Raw genomic sequence first — 20847 nt, 5'->3', positions numbered from 1 at the left:
AGAAATAGATGTATAAGCACACTTTATTTATTTTTAAAGATTTTATTTGTTTGTTTGACAGAGAGAGAGCACAAGCAGGGAGAGTGGCAGGCAGAGACAGATGCGGGGCTTGATCCCAGGACCCTGGGATCATGACCTAATCTGAAGGCAGATGTTTAACCGACAGCCACCCAGGCGCCCCTTAAGCACACTTTAAAAAACTATTTTGGGGCGACTGGGTGGCTCAGTCGTTGAGCGTCTGCCTTCGGCTGAGGTCATGATCCCAAGGTCCTGGGATCGAGCCCCCCACATTGGGCTCCCTGCTCGGCAGGAGGCCTGCTTCTCCCTCTCCCACTCCCCCTGCTTGTGTTCCCTCTCTCACTGTCTCTCTCTCTCTGTGTCAAATAAATAAATAAAATCTTTAAAAAAATTTATTTTATCATGCTTTAATTCAGTGTGGTGTTAATTTTAATTCTTCTGAGCAGGGGCGCCTGTCTGGCGACTCTTGATCTTGGGGTCATGAGTTCAAGCCTCACATTGGGCATAGGGTTTACATTAAAACAAAAAGTTCTTTTGAGCAGCTACTCTGATTGTCATAAAGTAGTTTTAAAAATTGTGTTTTGTAAGTAATTCCATGAACTATTCCAAAGGAATGATACTTTTGTTTGATAAACACTGCCCTCCTGTGGTTAAAGTAAGCTAAATGTTTTGTAAAAGTACTGTGGTCTTTTCGTTTACATTAAACTTGTGGTAAAATAATGTAATAGTAATAGTAATGGTAATACAATATAGTAGTAGTATGTAATACTAATTTAATGGAATATGGTATTTTTGCTCAAATATATGTGGCCATTTTGTTCCTTTCTGCATCTCTCACTCTTGGGTTTCTTTAGTGTGCGTACATATTTTCTTATTAAAAATTAAGTGAATTCAAAGTTAGATGTAAATGAAAAGACGGAAAAAAAACTATCGAAGGGTGAGAAGATATACTTAAATGTAGAAGTGCTAAAAGAAATCAAAAGAAAAGACCACAATCAGTTGTAATATGTGAAGTTAATATAAACCTCCATGGAAAAGCAACAGTAACGAAAAGATGAATAATAAACTGGAAAAAATATTTGCAATAAATGTGACAGTAAAAGTTTTATTATTTATTTATCTTACAGTTTTGCTATATTGAATGTGAAGATAGAACGCATACAAATGGAGTGTATACTAAGTGGACAGTGGTCATGAATAACCAGTTTGCAAGTGAGGAAATATAGTAATTAATTACTTTACTGGTGGTATAGATGAGATAAGATATAAGCCATGTGTTGTAATTGTTGATTGTAGTGTTCTCTTTTGTATATGTTTTAAAATTTCCATAATAAACTTTAAAAATAGATTACTTCAGTCTTTAATTGAAAACATTTCTTTTTCTCCCCCTAACTAAATGATTTATATAGCTCTAAATATTGAGACTATTTAGCACAAATAATTTTCTTTTTCTTTTAAGATTTTATTTATTGTCAGAGAGAGAGAGCACAAGCAGGGGAGCGGCAGGCTCCCCGCTGAGTAAGGAGCCTGATGTGGGACTTGATCCCAGGACCCTGGGATTGTGACCTGAGCCGAAGGCAGATGCTTAACCAACTGAGCCACCCAGGCGTCCCCACAAATAATTTTCTAAATTAAGATTAATTTTAAGTGCCTAGTATTTATTTTTACTTACTTATTAAAAGATTTCATTTATTTTTTAGAGAGAGAGCAAGCCCCAAGTATATGGGGGGGGAGGGAGAGGGACAAGCAGACTCTGCACTGAATGCAGAGCCCTACACTGGCTTGATCCCAGGACCCTGATCATGACCTGAGCCAAAACCAAGAGCCACCTAAGTGCCTAGTATGTATGTATGTATGTATGTATGTATGTATTTATTTAACTTTTTATTTTTTAAGATTTTATTTATTTGAGAGAGCGAGAATGAGAGAGAGAGAGAGAGAGAGAGAGCGCACATGAGGGGGGAAGGGTCAGAGGGAGAAGCAGACTCCCTGCTGAGCAGGGAGCCTGATGTGGGACTCGATCCCAGTACTCCAGGATCATGACCCGAGCCGAAGGCAGTCGCTTAACCGACTGAGCCACCCAGGCGCCCTAAGTGCCTAGTATTTAAAGGAACTAGTGATAAACATTTCTTTTTTTTAAGGAAAGTAAATACCCCTTATGCAGTTTTAAGGGTGTCTATTTTATTTCCTTAGAGAATAGTACACCTAGAAAATCTATGAAGTCCTCACTAAAAGGGATACAAAAATTTTAGGTCTTCAACTTTAATAACTTTAATGTTTCGTGTTAAAATACGTATTTTTGTATAAACAGAAAAATGCCACCATATTAAAGTAATTCCTTGCTCTGGGTAATAAATTAGAACATATTAATTTTTATCATTACTGTTACCATGAATAACATAAATGTTTTAAATTCTGAATATGGCTCATTCGAATAGTGGTTTAGTAGTCACCTTTCTTTTTTTCTTTAAAGATTTTATTTATTTTTTTGTGTGTAATTTTATTTTTTTATTAACATATAATGTATTATTTGTTGCAGGGGTACAGGTCTGTGATTCATCAGTCTTACACAATACACAGTGCTCACCACAGCACGTACCCTCCCCAAAATATTTTATTTATTTATTTGAGAGAGAGAGAGGCATGAGTGGGGTTAGGGGCCGAGGGAGAATCATGCTTTCTACTGAGCAGGGAGCCAGATGCAGGACCCAATCTTGGAACTTCAGGATCATGACCTGAGCCAAAGGCAGACGCTCAACTGACTGAGGCATCCAGGCACCCTAGTAGTCACTTTTCAATTAAGATGTGATATGCCAGAGAAGTTTTTTTTTTTTTTTTAAGATTTTATTTAATTTGACAAAGAGAGACACAAGCGAGAGAGGGAACACAAGCAGGGGGAGTGGGAGAGGAGAAGCAGGCTTCCCCCACTGAGCAGGGAGCCCGATGCGGGGCTCGATCCCAGGACTCTGGGATCATGACCCGAGGTGAAGGCAGATGCTTAACAACTGAGCCACCCAGGCGCCCCTCAGAGAAGTTTTTTTAAAGATTTACTTTTTTATTTTAGAGAGAGAGTGCACGCACGTGGGGGGGTTGGGGGAAGGGCAGCGGGAGAGGGAGAGAATCTTTGTTTTTGACAGAGAGACAGACAGTGGGAGAGGGAGAAGCAGACTTCCCGTGGAGCAGGGAACCCAATGTGGGGCTTGAACCCAGGACCCGGCATCATGACCTGAGCCGAAGGCAGATGCTTAACGACTGAGCCACCCAGGTGCCCCAAGAGGGAGAGAATCTTTTTTTTTTTTAAGATTTTTATTTATTGAGAGAGAGAATATGGTAGAGAGAGAGCATGAGAGGGAGGAAGGTCAGAGGGAGAAGCAGACTCCCTGCTGAGCAGGGAGCCTGATGCGGGATTCGATCCTGGGACTCCAGGATCATGACCTGAGCCGAAGGCAGTTGCTTAACCAACTGAGCCACCCAGCACCCCGAGGGAGAGAATCTTAAGCAGACTTCCCACTGAGTGCAGAGCCAGACTTGGAGCTCTATCTTAATGACCCTGAGATCATGACTGAGCCGAAATCAAGTTGGATGCTTATCCGACTGAGCCACCCAGGCGCCCCTACAAATTTTTATTTTTAAGTTTTAAGTTTTTAAATTTTTATTTTAAAAAATATTTATTTTTTTAAAGTAGACTTTACACTCAAAGTGGGGCTCAAGCTCATGACCCTAAGATTAAGAGTTGCATGTTCTGGCTGAGCCAGTCAGCTGCTCTGCTGGAGAAATTTTTATTAATTTCCATTTTCTAGCTCCTTGGGCAGACAAAGAAGCCTCATTATGATTAATTAATCAAAATATTTTTGCATATGAATGCAAGTTCCTTATTCAGTGATTTTTCACTCTTGTTTTTTTTCTTGCAGAATAGTCTTAAATCTGGTCTTTTATAGTAGGTCATCTGTAATGTAAACAGGATTTAAAGTCTAGAGAAATGACTTGATATGATTGTGAAGTCTTAGCATTTAATGTAAAATTATTTCACATTGTAAATTTTGCTTCTTATGTAATTTTTTTTATTACTGGCAGCAATTATTGTAGGGCATTGTTAATTATCTGAGATGAAAATAGTGGAAAAATCAAAGGGCAGGTAACCTGAGAAAAGCATGCTATCTTTTGTATTTTTCTTTCTTTTTTTGAATATTCAGCTTTTTAAAAAATATTTTATTTATTTATTTGACAGAGAGAGCAAGCACACAAGCAGGGGGAGTGGCAGGCAGAGGGAGAGAGAGAAGCAGGCTCCCCACTGAGCAGGGAGCCTGATGCCTGGCTGGATCCCACAACCCTGGGGTCATGACCTGAGCCAAAGGCAGCTGCTTAACTCACTGAGCCACCCAGGCGCCCCTTTTGTATTTTTATCCCTCTTACGAACACTGGTGAAATTTTAAATGAGGGTAGTATCAGAAATGTGAACTGGGAAACAGTTTTGTCATATAGTTGACTAATAATAACAAAAGCCACTTTTGTTTATCAGCCACACATGGTAAGTTAAGAATACTGCAGAATGTTTTATTTCATGTTCCTATTTATGAGAATGTTATAACCCTCACTCTACCAATGAAGGATTGGTGTTTAGAGCCTTTAGTCACCTAGGATGTATTCTTAGAGCTATTAGAAGCAGGCTCTTTGACCTCTCTACCTACGCTTTGAAACACTTGAATGTTTTCCATCAGTTAATTTTTTTTTTCCAGCTGAAATCCCTTTCCCATATTAATAGCTCTTACAGAGACCAAAACAGAGTCTCAGTCAATTTACTACTGTGTGGAGAGGAGTATTTGTTGTAAGTACTGATATCATTTAAGAAAATCAAGCAGATCTCTTATTTGTGCCCTTATTTAAATTTGTATTATATGTTTTTAGTATCCAGGATTTCCTAATGATAGTAACAGGGTGAAATTTAATTGCCAGGTGGATGATTTTATCAGTTTCCCTAGAAATCCCTTCTAGTTCTTGACCAGGGCAAGCATGACATCTGTTGCACAAAGTGGTCTTCTTTTGTCAACTCCAGGGTTTTCAGTACGGTTTACAAAAACCTCTACATCTTCCCACTTTCCCAAGCAGAACTTGGAGCAAGAATTCCTCATAGATTTCAGTGGCTGTGTGTTTTCTTCCAGCAACCAGATGGATTATTTGAGGGGAAGTTCTATGTTGGAACTGAATTTGCCTAGAATAGCAACTAAATATGGAGCATCGTTTATACCCATACCATAGTTTTCTGCTTTGGGCCAATAAGGTGTACAGTTTTACTCTTTTAACTTGTTGATAGAAATAAATTTAGGTAGACTTGGCAAAATCATTGAATGTTCTCCTTTCTGTAATGGAATAAAAGCAGTGTATTTCTAGTGTTCAGACAACTCTCTGATATTTCTGTGACGTAGTTGTTAAATTTTTTGTTTTTTTTTGTTTTGTTTTGTTTTTTAAGTAGGCTCTATGCCTAACGTGGGGCTCAAACTCATGACACCAAGACCAGGAGTCCCATACTCCACTGACTGAACCAGCCAGGCACCCCTGGCTGGTTAAATTTTACAATTTTTTAATTAATTTTTTTAAAGATTCCATTCATTTATTTGACAGAGAGGTACATAGCAAGAGAGGGAGCACAAGCAGGGGGAGTTGGAGAGAGAGAAGCAGGCTACCCACGGAGCAGGGAGCCCGATGCGGGGCTCGATCCCAGAACCCTGGGATAATGACCTGATCCAAAGGCAGACGCTTAACGACTGAGCCACCCAGGCACCCCTATAATTTTATTTTTTAATATGATTTTTATTATTTAGATCAAGTAACTTATTGCCTCATGTCAGGGTCATTCAACATAGGAAATACAAATGTCTAATGATGTGAAAAATCCAACCTCATTAGTAACTAGCATTTTAAAATTGTAGTATATGTATATTTAAAATAGTTACCAAGGATTTTTAAAATGATACAGATGCTGGTTAATGGTATGTGAAACTCCTATACATCTGGTGGATAGCAATTTGGTAATATTAAAATAACTTTATTCAGCAATTCCCTTGTTAGAAAACTTTAAAAATAATCAGAAACATTTGGCATTTGTTACAGTAAAAAAAGAAACAATAACACAGTTATTGAGAATTTGCTATTTCTCCAGTTCTCAGCAGAGCAGCTCAAAACAAAGTATTCTCTCTGATGCTCATGGTTATTCCATAATTTAAAGATGTTCTTATTCTAATTTTCTTGATGAAATTTAGGCACAGAGATTGACTTTCCCAAGTCACAAAGCTCTAAATGGTAGATTCAGGAATAAAATAAGGATGTCTCACTCTAAGCCTGTGTTGGTATAGTGTCTCAGGATATAGTGCCTCCTTAAGTTATTCTGATATGCAACAATAGGAAATATGGACTGCGTGATTTAGTGTGTATATGTATACACATTCAGTGGAGCATTATGCTGCTCTGAAATATATCAATAATGTTTCAAGATTTGCAAAAAAGGGCTTGTGATAATAGAACAGTAGCAACTGGTATATGCAGAAGAAATCTCAAGTATGTACAATGTTACTGAAAAACTCCTGGAAGGGAATATGCCAGAACGTTAAGTCCTGTTCTCTCATGGCAGAATCCCTATCCATACAATACATACAATTAAAACTTTTTTTTGTATGTTTTAATTTTCTAGAATGAATATGTTTTATCATTGGGGAAACCGTTGTTACTTTACGTATGGGGTATGACTATATAGTAACTCAGCACCTGGAATTAATTTCTTTGTGGAATACCATGAAAAATCATTGGAAGTTGGTGAAACACCCTTGTCTAGCTTTTTTTGGGGGAGGGGTGAGGCAGAGGGAAAGAGAGACTCTTAAGCAGGCTGTATGCCCAGCCCGATGTGGGGCTCTGTCTCACAACCCTGAGATCATCACCTGAGCCCAACTTCCAGAGTCGGGACACTTAACCGACTGAGGCCACCTAGGCGCCTCAAGCCTGATTAATACTAGAGTTTGCGAAACACACTCAAAATACTCAGAATCTTCCCAGGCCCCACCAGGATCTTGTTTTTCATTTTTATGTCTTTGCTCATTACTAAAGCCAGAGCCAGGAACCTACCTCTTAAGATAACGACTTAATTATAGACATGTGGAGGCTGATGTTTTCATTAAGCTAATCTTGTCATGTTTCAAAGTAGACCTCTGAGAAAAAGGTCTCTATCTGATCTTTACAGTTGAATGTTCCATTCTCATCTTAATCAAAATAGCAAGTGACATTTCTGCAATTCTGTTAGTTTTTTTGCCTCAGTAAGTAAGAACCTACCTATCCAACAGAGGCACAGTTTTTATCATTCCAGTGTATATTTTAGTTAACAAAATAAATATATATTTTTAATCATTGAACCGTTTGCTTTGTATAAAGTGTTATTATTATCCTCTTTAGCTTGGGGAATTAAGAGTTTTGCCATCTAAGTTCAGACTATGCTTTGTAACTTCTCTGAGTCTTACTTTTCTTCCTGTAAAATAGACATAACTAAACCTATGCTGCTCGCTTTTTTCTTTTTTTTTTTTTAAAGATTTTTATTTATTTGAGAGAGAGAGAGCACAAACAGGGGGAGCGGCAGGCAGAGGGGGATGCAGGCTCCCCGCTGGGCAAGGAGCCCTATGCGGGACTTGATCCTAGACCCTGGAATCATGACCTGAGCCGAAGGCAGACACTTAACCGACTGAGCCACCCAGGCATCCCTATTCTGCTCTTTCTTGGGTTGTTGTGAGGATCAAATGAAATAGAATGGCTATGCAGTGTTTGTGAACCGTATGGCAGTTAGAAATATTTATAAATTAAGGGAAAAAGTAAAAATTTTGTACATTTTATCTGGGCAGCACTATAGGAAGATATGTTTTCTGTGGGCTCAGGTTTTGTTTTTTTAGTAGGTATATCAGTCTTTTTTGTTCTTATTTGACCATCTTTTGTGTGTATATCTCTATATAAAAGCTCTTTTTGTGCTACATAAGTTGGTATAGCCATTATGGAAAACAGTATGGAGGTTCCTCAAAAAATTAAAAAGAGAACTACCAGCAGTCCTACTTCTGGGTATATATCCAAAGGAAATGAAATCACTGTCTTGGAGAGAGATCTGCACCCTTGTATTCATTGCAGCATTATTTACAATAGCTGAGAAATGGAAACAACTTTATTTTTTAATTTTTATTAATTTTTTTAAGACTTCATTTATTTGACAGAGAGATCGAGAGCACAAGTAGGCAGAGCAGCAAGCAGAGAGAGAGGGAGAAGCAGGCTCTCTCTGCTGAGCAGGGGGCCCGACGTGGGACTCAATCCCAGGACCCTGGGATCATGACCTGAGCCGAAGGCAGATAGATACTTAACCGACTGACCCACCCAGGTGCCCCTGGAAACAACTTTAGTGTCTAACAACAGATGATCAGATAAAGAAAATTACTATATGTATGCAATGGAATATTATTCAGCCATAAACAAAGAAGGAAATCTGCCATAGTATACTAGCTGTATAGTGAAACAAGTCAGAGAAAGACAAATACTGCAGATTACCCTTAAAAATCCACCACCCCCCGGTCATTCTCCATTGCATTTAAAGAGACATAGAGTAAGATAACAACATCAAAATGTCTAATGTACAATCCAAAATCACTTGACAAATGAAGAACTAGGAAAATCTCAAGAACTCATAAGGAAAAGACAACCTACACACAATAAACCCAAGATGACACAGATGTTGGAATTAGACAAAGACTTTATTAAAAGATTTTATTTATTTATTTGTCAGAGAGAGAGAAAGAGAGAGTGCATGCGTGCTTACAAACGGGGAGTGGCAGGCAGAGGGAAAAGAAGCAGGCTCCCTGCCGAGCAAGGAGCCCGATACAGGACTCTGCGATCATAACCTGAGCCGAAGGCAGATGCTTAACCAACTGAGCCACCAAGGCATCCCCAGAGAAAGACTTTAAAGCAACTATTATAACTATGCTTCAAGAAGCCAAGTTTAAATTCAGTGGAGAATGGTGGGGGGAGGCAATTTTTTTAAAGCAGGCATTTGACTTTGTTAGGTTCAGATCACAAACTTGAACCCATACTTCTCTTCACTAAAATTCCAATGTCTAGTTTTCAAAGCCTTTGCAAAGCTGTTCTGATGTGTTCTGCATGTGTACCACCTACTGGCTAATTTGGAAACCTGATAGTATGATTAGTGTCAGATACACATTTGCATAGATCTGGAGTGACCCCAGGAGTGTTTATAGATCTTCATGGTATCACTTTCTCAAATGGCTTTCTCTTTGCAAGTTCCCTGATACTTTCTGCCTCCTAGAGACCGTCTTCCATGTCCCATGGCTAGACAGTTGGGGCTTTATTTCTCTTTTGCTTTATACTTCCACAACCACATTTGCCTTTGATGCCAAACAACAGGATGGCAGAGAAAGAAAGCCGTGTGGATTCCTTTCACACTTATGGGAACAGAAGGATTCTGCTTTGTTGGAGTTTTGGGTCCCTGTTCAGCCACTGCTGATACTATCACTGCCAAGGCTGCTGCTCTTGGCTTGGGGGCACAGGTCAAGTGGAAGAGGGAAAAACCCAGAAAACCCCATCTTCCTAGGGGCCCCCTTTATGGATCCTCAGACCAAGAAGAATTCTTTTGGAGCCATTTCTGTCTGCACTTAGTGGACAATTCTGAATTTGTACTGCCTTTGAGTCTAGGCTGAGTGGTCCCAGAGGAAACAAAACCAGGAAACTCACTTTGGGGTTATTATAACTTCTAGTTGTGGTTTCCTGCTCCGGGCCAGTTGCTGCCATTTTCAGAGACTTTAGATAGCTGCTCCATGCATTCTGTCCAGGTTTTTAGTTGTATTCAACCCAAGAGACAGGACAAACTATGCTTACTCCTTTTTTTTTTTTTTTTTTTTTACCAGAACCAGAACATAGATACCTGTTAATATTGCTACAAATGTATTACTCATTTGTTTTTGTTAAGAATTTATTGAGCACTCATGGCATACTAATCTTTGCTGGAAACGTAAAGATGGATAATTTTTTTAAAAAGTTTTTATTTATTTGACAGAGACACAGCGAGAGAGGGAACACAAGCAGGGGGAGTGGGAGAGGGAGAAGCAGGCTTCCTGCTGAGCAGGGAGCCCGATGCAGGGCTCGATCCCAGGACCCTGGGATCATGAACTGAGCTGAAGGTGGACGCTTAACGACTGAGCCACCCAGACGCCCATAATCTTTAAGTAACTATAGTCTATAGATCCACAGTTAGGCCTGTGATATGGGGGTGGAGGCAGAAAGTAAACATAATTTCATATTACACATTAATAATAGTTATTTATCTTATCCTTTTTGATCCATTTCTACTTCAGGACTTGACATACTGTTTGTGGCTAAAAGAGAGAAGAACCTGTTTATATTCCATTAATTTTCTGTTTTTCTTATTGTCCCCAAATATAAGGGATGGAAAGTCTCTGGATATGTATGTGCTGGGTGAAATTAATACATAGTTTTAGTAAGAATAAGAGATATAATTACATATATAATTATAATAAAAGGAAATAATTTATTATTATGTACTTGTTTCTCAGGTCTTAGAAAAATACCCCAATACACCCATGAGTCATAAAGAAATTCTTCAAGTTATCCAGAGAGAAGGACTAAAAGAAATCAGGTGAGTTATTTAAATATTATTAGTAATAATTATAATACTTGATTAGAGTATTTCATAGTGTATAGCAGTGTACATTAGTCCTGAAGATTGATGATTTAGTAATAACTGCTTTCCTAATTTCTGATTTGTTCAGTTGTCAGATCTTTGAAGTTTTCAGTCATAGCACAGTTACAAAACCACAAGTAAATTAAAAAAAAAATTCTTAGTTGTGTGCAACCCATGCACTTTAATTCTTAGGAAGGCCTGGAGCCATTTTCAAGCCTTCATCTATGAGTTCAGGCTTTTGATTTAATAAGCTTGGTCATTAGCAGGTAAAAAATATTTTCTAGTACAGGGAGAATGCTAGAGGTAGACAGTCTAGGAAGAAGTAACCTTGGCCAAAAGGAATAAAATGGAAAAAATACGAACAAAGCAGTATATATTTTAAGTAATAGTTTTATGTACAACAAATAAAACAGCTTGGGGTCAATTAATACAGGACCAAAGATAAAACACACTTTAATTTCTAAGAGCCTTATATTAAGAATAGCACATAATAGTCACTTCATAATTAAGATCTTCTCCCATCAAGAAATGTTAAAATTATGGTCAACATACTTGGTATTGCTAACGTGGAAATCTGGGAATCTACCTGAGAGATACTTTCATTAAGGTGGGAAAGGTTGTGGTGCTTTAAAACTGCTACTAGTTGTTCTCAAGTGGGGGTGGCATTGTGTAAATGCCCTTAGGGAAAGTGTTCAGAATTTATGAGGTTATTTTTGATTTTCAAAGTGTCTAGAAAGAAGGGGAGCACCGTGGCATTTAATGTTCGGGAAACAGGAATGCTAAATGTCTCACATTGTGCCAGGCAGTCCTTCACACTGAATAACTGTTCAGCTCGGATGCCAGAGTAATAGTGAGCTATGCTGAAATATTTGTAAATGGACAGTAATATATTTTTTGATACATAGCTATTGCATGTTCTAGATTTTAATTCTTTCTTTAATACAGAATTGAGTTTTTGGCCCTTTGCTAACAGCTAAAAAAATTTTGTTTTGACTTGTGGCCAAATGTCAGTAGGCTGGGAATAAATTAGCTTTGTTTTATTACTGTGAAACAATGAAGTATAAATTAGTATTATTTCATTTTATGTAACATATGTCTCTGAGAAATTGTGTGAACATTTGTAAATGGAAACATTGAAATGCATTTGAGGAATTAGCTTTTAAACATTTATTTTTTATTTTTTTTAAAGATTTTTTTATTTGACAGAGACACAGTGAGAGAGGGAACACAAACAAGGGGAGCGGGAGAGGGAGAAGCAGGCTTCCCGGAGAGCAGGGAGCCTGATGCGGGGCTCGATCCCAGGACCTTGGGATCATGACCTGAGCCTAAGGCAGACGCTTAATGACTGAGCCACCCAGGCACCCCGTAAAACTTTTTTTTTTTTTAAAGATTTTATGTATTTATTTGACAGAGAGAGACAGCGAGAGAGGGAACACAAGCAGGGGGAGTGGGAGAGGGAGAAGCAGGCTTTCCGCCGAGCAGGGAGCCGGATGCGGGGCTCGATCCCAGGATGCTGGGATCGTGACCTGAGCCGAAGGCAGATGCTTAACTACTGAGCCACCCAGGCGCCCAGCTTTTAAACATTTTTGTAAACTAGAAAATTAATCACTTAATTTATCAATGATACAATTCTAAATTTTTATTTGAATTAGATAAGATTTATTAGATTAAAATTAAAGCATACTGCGTATTTTTTATTTTTTATTTTTTTTAAATTTAAATTCATTAATTAACATATAGTGTATTATTAGTTTCAGAGGTAGAGTTCAGTGATTCATAAGTCTTTTTTTTTTTTAAGATTTTATTTATTTACCTGACAGAGAGAGACACAGCAAGAGAGGGAACACAAGCAGGGGGAGTGGGAGCAGGAGAAGCAGGCTTCCTGTGGAGCAGGGAGCCCGATGCGGGGCTTGATCCCAGGACCCTGGGATCATGACCCGAGCTGAAGGCAGACGCTTAACGACTGAGCCACCCAGGCGCCCCCAGTGATTCATAAGTCTTATGTAATACCCAGTACTCATTACATCACGTGCCCTCCTTAATGTCCATCACCCAGTTACCCCATCCCCGCAGAATGCCTATTTAATACCACCAATTTGTGCAAAGGTATAGGAAAAAAGGACAGTGATTTTTGTGGTCTGAGGAACAATTCTGCTAAGGTATTCTAATATTCTTTTATAATGCTATTGACTTATAGAATAGGAATGAGCAAGAGATTTCATTTTTTTTTTCCTTAAAATTAGATTTTTGATATGCTGGGGAAATTGACCAGGATATCTGGTGTATAGAGACCAGACTCCCATCAGTCCCTTAGTTCTAAATGCCAGTCAGGGTCATCTAGCTCCAACATACTAAGGCTCTATGACTTTAAACTTGTCGTTATCATTTCTAGGGAGCAGGTAAGAATAGTAAATAAAGAAGGGCAAAAAGAAGAAATTTAGAAAAAGTAGCAAGATGGTAGAGTCATCAAAAATAGCTTCTGGCTTTGCTTAGTGATAACAATTTATAGGTAGCTGTCCTTGGTTAAACTATATTGTTGTGAAGCCGTTATGTGACCACAAAGCAGTTCTAAGTCACCAATGACTTCCATTTTGTTAACTCCATGGGACTTTTCGTTCCTGACTCTTTCTTCTTAGAATTATTTAACACAGTTGAATACTGCTTCCTTCTTGAAACTGTTTTGTTGCCTGAAGTGACCACAGACATTCTTCCTTCTTCCTTCTCAGTTTTTTTGCTCATTACCTTCTAACTTAATGCAGTTTTGTCCATCCCCATAGCTTTAAATATATATGTTGTCAATTCTCAAATAGGTAGGGAAGCTGTTTCTCACCTCAGCCTTTGTATATGCTGCCTTCATAGCAGGGAATGTGCTTTTCTCTCAGTTCCATCTTATTTTTCAGGTGTCAGTTTGAGTATGTCTTATTCAGAGAACTTTGGCTGAGTTTACGAGCTAGAGCAGATTTCCTTTTTTAGTGTCTTATAGTGTTCTGTTTATTTCTTCATACCACTTAAGGCTTGAAATTACATATTTTTGTGATCTTAAAAAAAATCATACAACTTCTCTATAGCTTACATTAAGGTAGCTCTATGAGGGTAGTGGCATCTGCTCATTTTCCCCTTCTCTTTTGTGCTTGAAAACCTACTTGTTAATGCATATATGAAGTATCAGGGGTTGGAAGATTATATTCAGATGCAGTTACAGCTTATTCTCTTGCTGCAGCGTTGTGTTGAATGATAGTCTTATAAACTTTAAAGTTTTTAGACAGGTTACAGAATGAAATAGATAATTTCTTTATTGAAGATATGCTACTTCTTAAAGTTAATTTTCATTCTTCAGTCCTCAGTACCTGGCTCTCAATTCTTTTTTCCCTTTGTAGTTTTCCCTGTGTTCCCCATTCTGAAGAAGCTCACTTAATTTTGATTATTCCATATTATATTATTTTATTTTAAAATAAAACAGCCCAAATGTCCATCAGAAGATGAGTGGATAAATAAAGTGTAGTATATATGTTCAGTGGAATATTATTCACCCTTAAGAATTGAAATTCTGATACATGCTGTGTGGATGAACCTGAAAAACATGAGAAGTGAAATAAGACAAACAAAAGGACAAATAGTGATGTGGCAACAGAAGAAAAAAAAGGACAGATACTCTACAGTTCCATTTATATGAGATACTTAGAACAGGCAAACTCAGTAGAGACAGAACGTGGAATGGAGGTTACCAGGGGCTGAGAGTAGGGAAGAATAGAGAGTTACTGTTTAAATTAGTACAGAGTTTTTTTGGGGGATGATGAAAAAGTTCTGGAAATGGGCAGTAGTAATGGTTGCACAACATTGTGAATGTATTCAGTGCCGCTGAAATCTATACTTACAAATGGTTCAGATGGTAACTTGCACGTTGCGTATATTTTGCCACAACCAACCAACAAAAAAAGTATTAAAAATGATTGGCTCCTGGCTGAGAAAGAGTGAGGTACTAGTCCCTTTAAGAACTTAAAAGGGTTTTTCAGAGATATTTTCTGCAGTCTTGGAGCTATACAGTTTTACGTCTCAGGGTCTGGTCAGCAGACAAAAGTTACATGGTAATTTAAACAGGGAAGTTATTCAGTTAACTGGTTAAGTTACTAATTGGTTAACCAGAAATTTTAACTATTTAAAGGGAGTAACCAGTACCTGTAGGGCTGAGGCAATGTGCCCTAAGAAAGAGTAACTTTCGAGACCTCCCTCTAAGTCCCTAGGTTGCGATTCAGATCTTAATGGAGTGGGTGGGGCTCTGGTCCAATGGATGACAAAGTTCACTGGTGCTGTAGCCTGGGCTGGCAAATAGGAAACTGCCTACTAGGTATTAGTAGAACTTGCTGGAAAACTTCCTGCTGGGCACCTGTCCCACATTCACTGGGGAGCCGGCTGAGGCACTAGCAGAATTTTCTGGGAAGCCACCCATAGTCATTCTGCTGAACCTTGCTGAAGGTTGGGTGCCATTGAGTGTCCCTCATGTTGCTGGGTGCTGCCTGCCGTAAGAGCAGGCTGGCAAGGGCACAGTAAACCAGAAAGAAAAGCCCCCTTTCATTCTGCAGTGTTCTTCCGGTGCTCTGCTGACAAAACTTAACATCGAGCCGGCTGGCAAAGGAGGTGTTTATAGGGTCCAGCTCCACTACCACAGAGAAGGACAAAGAAGGTTGGATTTGGAGCTGAAAGTCAATAAATTGATAACTAGCGCAGCAGCTTTCAGTAGTTTTTAAGTAGAGTAATCGAGATCATTGTCTGGCCCCACACACCACTTTGGTTCCCTTGATTTGTTTCCATCTGCACTCCAGCTGCACTCTAGCTAAACAGATACATGGCTGTTCTCTGTATGGGATCTAAGATTTCTCACCTTAGGACATCAATCTTTTATCTTCACTTTTTTATGAAAACATCTTGACAGTCTTTCAAAATCAACTCATGTTTTTTTCTTATTTAGCCTGTTTATCTGGTGGATTATTGGAGTTGATTTTTTTTTTTTAAAAGAGAGAGCACAAGCAGGAGGGGGAGAAGCAGAGGGAGAGGGAGAAGCATAATCGCCACTGAGCTGGAAGCCGTATCTGGGGCTCAATTCCAGGACCTGGAGATCATGACCTGAATTGAAGGTAGACACTTAACTATTTGAGCCATCCAGCACCCTTTCTTAGTTAAAGCAATCGATCGATCAATCAGTCTCTTAAAAAATCATTGTATCTGATAGTCATCAATATGGTTGGTATTTCTTAGTCCAAAGGCAAAGGGCAGACCTCTCTTTGGGTAAAGGTAAATTCTTTACTACATACTCCATATGAATAAAATTTTGACTTCCCAAATGTGCCAGCTTTCTTGATTTTTAATGTTTAAGGTTGTTGCTTTTTAAAAATTGATATATAATGGGGCGCCTGGGTGGCTCAGTCGTTAAGCGTCTGCCTTCAGCTCAGGTCATGATCCCGGGGTCCTGGGATCGAGCCCCGCATCGGGCTCCCTGCTCCGCGGGAAGCCTGCTTCTCCCTCTCCCTCTCCCACTCCTCCTGCTTGTGTTTCCTCTCTCACTGTGTCTCTCTCTGGCGATTAAATAAATAAAATCTTTAAAATAAATAAATAAATAAATAGATAGATAAAAAAAATTGATATATAATGAACATACCGTAAAAGCATTTTAAAGCATACAGTCCAGTGTTTGTTCTTTTTTTAAAAAGATCCTATTTATTTGAGAGAGAGAGTGAGTGAGCACAAGCAGGGGGAGGGGTTGAGGGAGAAGCAGATTGTGCTGAGCACAGAGTCCGATGTGGGACTCGATCCCGGGAGTCTGGGATCATGACCTGAGCCAAAGGCAGACGCTTAACCTACTGAACCATCCAGGCGCCACACAGTGGTTTTCATTTAATATATTCACCCAGAACATTTCCATTACCCCCAAAGAAACCCTGCAATATTAGCTGTCACTCCCCTTCCTTGCCTCACCCCCAGTACCCCAGCCCTAGGCAATCAATAATGTACTTTCTGTCTCCATAAACTTGTAATTTTGGATATTTCATATAATGGAATCATAGAATATGTGACCTTTTGTGACTGGCTTCTTTCATATAGTGTAATGATTTGAAGGTTCATTCATATTGTAACATTTATCAATACTTTGTTCCTTTATTGCTAAATAGTATTCCATTGTATGCACATGCCACATTTTGTTTATCCATTCATCAATTGATGGACATTGGGGTTATTTTCAGTTTTTGGCTATTACGAATAATGTTACTGTGAACATCTATGTACACATTTTTGTATGGGAAGTTGCTTTTTGTATTTTTGTTCACAGGTTTTAGTTGCATCCAGCCAGAGGGAGAGAGAGGCTGTTGTGGGTCTGCTCTGTCTTCACCAAGTCTCTCTCACTCAATTTTAAATCATGAAATTGGATTGAAGGTGTTAAGGAGACTAATAAAGGGGCTGTTTTACTAGAGTATATATACAAGGTGTGGTGGTTTGGATTACCTGAGTAGTGCTGGAGACAATAGACTGATTTGAGATACGTGTTTCAGGACTTGCTGTTGGATTGGATGTGAGAAGTAAAAGGAAGGAGGAAATAAATGATTTCTAGGTTTCGGGATTACATAGCTGCCATTTACTATAGAAAGGAACCGAGGAATTAAACTGGTCAAGTGAGGAACTGATAAAGGATTCACTGAACATGTACTTGTGAGTTCAAAAAAAAAGTTTTGAACCTCAAGAGAGGTGAGAAAGTATTCAGGTGCAGGGCCTGGTTATGTTATAAGTCTCAAGATAGCAGTTAAAAGGTAGCATGATCTGGAGCTGTAGAGTAGGTATCTGTTGTCAGAGATAAATACCTAATACCTGTTTTGGCTGTCAGTAAGTGAAGAGTTCTCCTGGTACGTTATAGAATCCAAGAACACGTCCTTTTCCTTTCATGCTAATATGCTTTCACTTATGTTACAAGTCTAGGTTAGTAAAGTAGGTACTGAAGTCTGTTATTTATTTATTTAAAAATATTTTACTTATTTATTTGAGAGAGAGAATGACAGAGAGGACGAGAGGGAAGAGGGTCAGAGGGAGAAGCAGACCCCCCTCTGAGCAGGGAGCCCGATGTGGGACTCGATCCCGGGACTCCAGGATCATGACCTGAGCCGAAGGCAGTCGCTCAACCAACTGAGCCACCCAGGCGCCTGAAGTCTGTTATTTAAATAAAAATTTTTACTTTTAGAAAATTGCAAATTGAAACAAAAGTATGTGTCCTCCAGCTAAATTATAAAGGGTCTTCCCACCCCAGACTGTTTTGATGTCAATCTTAGGCATTTTATTACTTCAGCATTACAGTATATATCTACAGCTATGAACCCAAGGGACTGTGTGCAAATTGGATATTGTGGCCTATCAGAAAGAGAGCAACTAAGCACAGACATTAAGTATGCATACTATGGGTAAAACATACAAGGAACATTCTGTCAGTCGAATGCTTATATATGCTGTGAGACCATTCCTGCTAATCCTTGCTGTTATCACTCATTACTACTTTTTTCCTTAGTCTTGTACAACAGGTTTCACTCCTTCATCAGCTGTGGCAGCCATTGATGTTACAGTGTACTTTTATAGCATTAAGTGTGGGACTTCAAGCCTTCCTTCTAAAGTAGCCATTGCTTTAGTGCCTGCCCCCATCCCCAAGATTTCTTAACCTGCCTTGTTCATCCTATTAGCTATATTACCTTGACTCTTCTTATATCTGCTAATAGAGAAAGAGTTTTTAGGAAAGAAGAGAAAAATAACAAAATAATTATTTTCTGAGACCCTATTCTACTGGTTTTTCTTCCCATTCATAAGTAGAAGAGGAAAAGACCAATTAAGATTCTTGTTTTATGAATTTATCATCCATAGATTGAGTATTTTCTGAATTAGCCCATTTAGGAGTTGTCACAAGGATTCTTGATATATAATGATGATTTTGGCGAGGCATGAATTTGAATCTTGTATGCCATAAAATTGATGTGGGAGAATAAGTTATGTAGCTGATAAGAATGTAAGTTTATCTAGTTGTTTACAACATCATGACCCCAATTAAAAGGGTAATCTCTTGCATTCCTCACCCTTGTGTCCCTTCCCTGACCCCTGTTTTAAAGCCAGTCACATTATTTCAGTCACAGAATATTATAGCTGGAAAAGATAATTGGGATATTACCATTACATCTCATTTTATTATTGAAGAATTAAGGCCCATGGAGATTGGTCAGGGCCATACAAGTTCTGTGAAACTAGAAACCCAGGCTTATTGCTTCTGGTTTTGTTCTTATTAGTGTATCATACTGCCTCTACAGCCCTAGTTTTTCCCTACTCTTCTGATTAGTCTCTGCTCTCTTTTTCAAATCAAACAATATTTATATTATGTGCTGACATATAATAACTTTAGGATAGTTGCTGTCTAACTGTAAATGGCTTTCTGGAAGAATTTGAAACAAAAACCTCAGGCATTATAATAACTTGGCTTCTGAAGGGGCCAGTACATTTTTTTAAGTAGGCTCCACACCCAGTGTGAAGTCCAGTGTGAGGCTTGAACTCATGACCCTGAGATCAAGACCTGAGCTGAGATCAAGAGTTGGATGCTTAACAACTGAGCCACCCAAGGGCCAGTATATTTTTAAAGAACTTGTAGTAATGGAACATTTAAGTAGCTCTTTATATTGTTGTTTTGTAGAGCTCCCAGTTTCTTCCCTAACAAGGGTTGTTTTTCTGTTTTTTGTTTTTTTAATGTCTCAGTCTTGTATCCTAAGCAAGTTCCTTTAAGAGTTGGAATTGTAAAGAATCCTGGGAACTACCTAGCAAAGATCATACTCAGGAAACATTTGCCAGATTGAAATTTTACCTCTTTGGAGGAGTCCCAGTTGAATTTGATTAGTATTAATACATTTACTTGTGAACAAAATAATCTCTCTCGTGGTATTAAAGTATGTTTTATCTCATTTCATTCTAAAAACTAACCTAGCACCTGTTTTTTTCCCCCGTCTGTCCTTATGTAAAATACGTAGCAAGGGAAATAAAGTCTACAATCTCTGTTAATTTTCAGCAGAAATCATTATCTCTGCAGAGTAGGTCATTGGATTATTTGCCAAGCTGAATTGTCTTAAGGTGATTTACTAGAAAGAGCTCAGTTTAAGAATGAAGAACATTATTGATTATATTGATACCATATTTATCTAAAAATTAGCTGACTTTGAGTTCAGCCTGTGTTTTCTTTATCTGTCCATTGCAGTCTGCTTTCAAGCACACAAACCTTGTAGGGATGTCAAAAAGGATTAATAATGAAAAAACAAAAACCCCCAAATGCTTGCATATTGACAGAAAAGACTATTTTTATCCATTGTATTCAGCTTCATGGTAGTGAGTTCATTATGGATCAAAGGGAAGCTAATAAACCTTAGGGTCCATAGCTGATGGCTTTATGATGGCTCCTTGAAATTGAAATGCATGGGAAGAATATTAAAGAATATTCATTGTGTCCACATTTAACTCCAAACTGCTTTTAATAGTTTTTGTATGCCACATAATCAAGGTACTGCAACTGCTATCTGAAATGGTTTAGACTATTTAGTTGAGTTTAACTGTGCATTTCTAGACAAAGTCATATTTTGGGCTAATTTGTAAATTCTAAAGAAGTAATGAATGTTATATATAGCAAAGTGGGGAGAGGGTGCTAATTTGAAGAATTGTGGATATTGCTGGGAGGGGAAGGGAGAGTTTATTTTTTGACTTTACTATTAAAATTAAAAGTTTTTTTTTTCTTTCTTTCATTTTCTTGGGGTGCATTCCAACTCCAGAAGGTAAGAAGTATTACTTTATTCTAAGGAAGTATGTATAATGATAAAGTCTCTTCTACAAGTTTAATTGAACTCACCTTTGGATGCATGATTTTTACTTTATAAAACTAAACAATTAGTCCAGAAACTAAATAAGAGTGAAATTACTATGTAACTATTTATTATATTTGCTGTTTTTGTCCTTGCTGTTTGTAATAATCATTATTTGATCATAATTTTAGAAACCAATCAACATTTAGTTTTAAAATTATCATTTGACTTACTAGCATTGGGATA

General features: G+C 38.3%; 1 protein-coding gene across 4 annotated transcripts in view; it reads left to right on the top strand.

Moving 5' to 3' along the window:
* ASXL2 (ASXL transcriptional regulator 2) overlaps positions 1–20847 on the top strand; it is a 136565-nt gene that overhangs the window by 44751 nt on the left and 70967 nt on the right. For 3 of the 4 annotated variants that reach the window (XM_027621936.2, XM_027621935.2, XM_027621937.2), the window contains 3 exons: positions 1146–1230; positions 10620–10702; positions 15426–15428. In XM_027621936.2, coding sequence (XP_027477737.1) covers positions 10647–10702; positions 15426–15428 — 59 coding nt within the window. In that variant the 5' untranslated portion in view covers positions 1146–1230; positions 10620–10646. The remainder of the gene's footprint in view (positions 1–1145; positions 1231–10619; positions 10703–15425; positions 15429–20847) is intronic. The other variant, XM_027621934.2, reaches the window with a different exon arrangement.

The sequence above is a fragment of the Zalophus californianus genome, chromosome 8 (assembly GCF_009762305.2).
Source record: "Zalophus californianus isolate mZalCal1 chromosome 8, mZalCal1.pri.v2, whole genome shotgun sequence".
NCBI lineage: Eukaryota > Metazoa > Chordata > Mammalia > Carnivora > Otariidae > Zalophus > Zalophus californianus.
The sequence above is the reverse complement of the archived record's forward strand: the minus strand, read 5'-3'. Positions and strand labels throughout refer to the sequence as shown.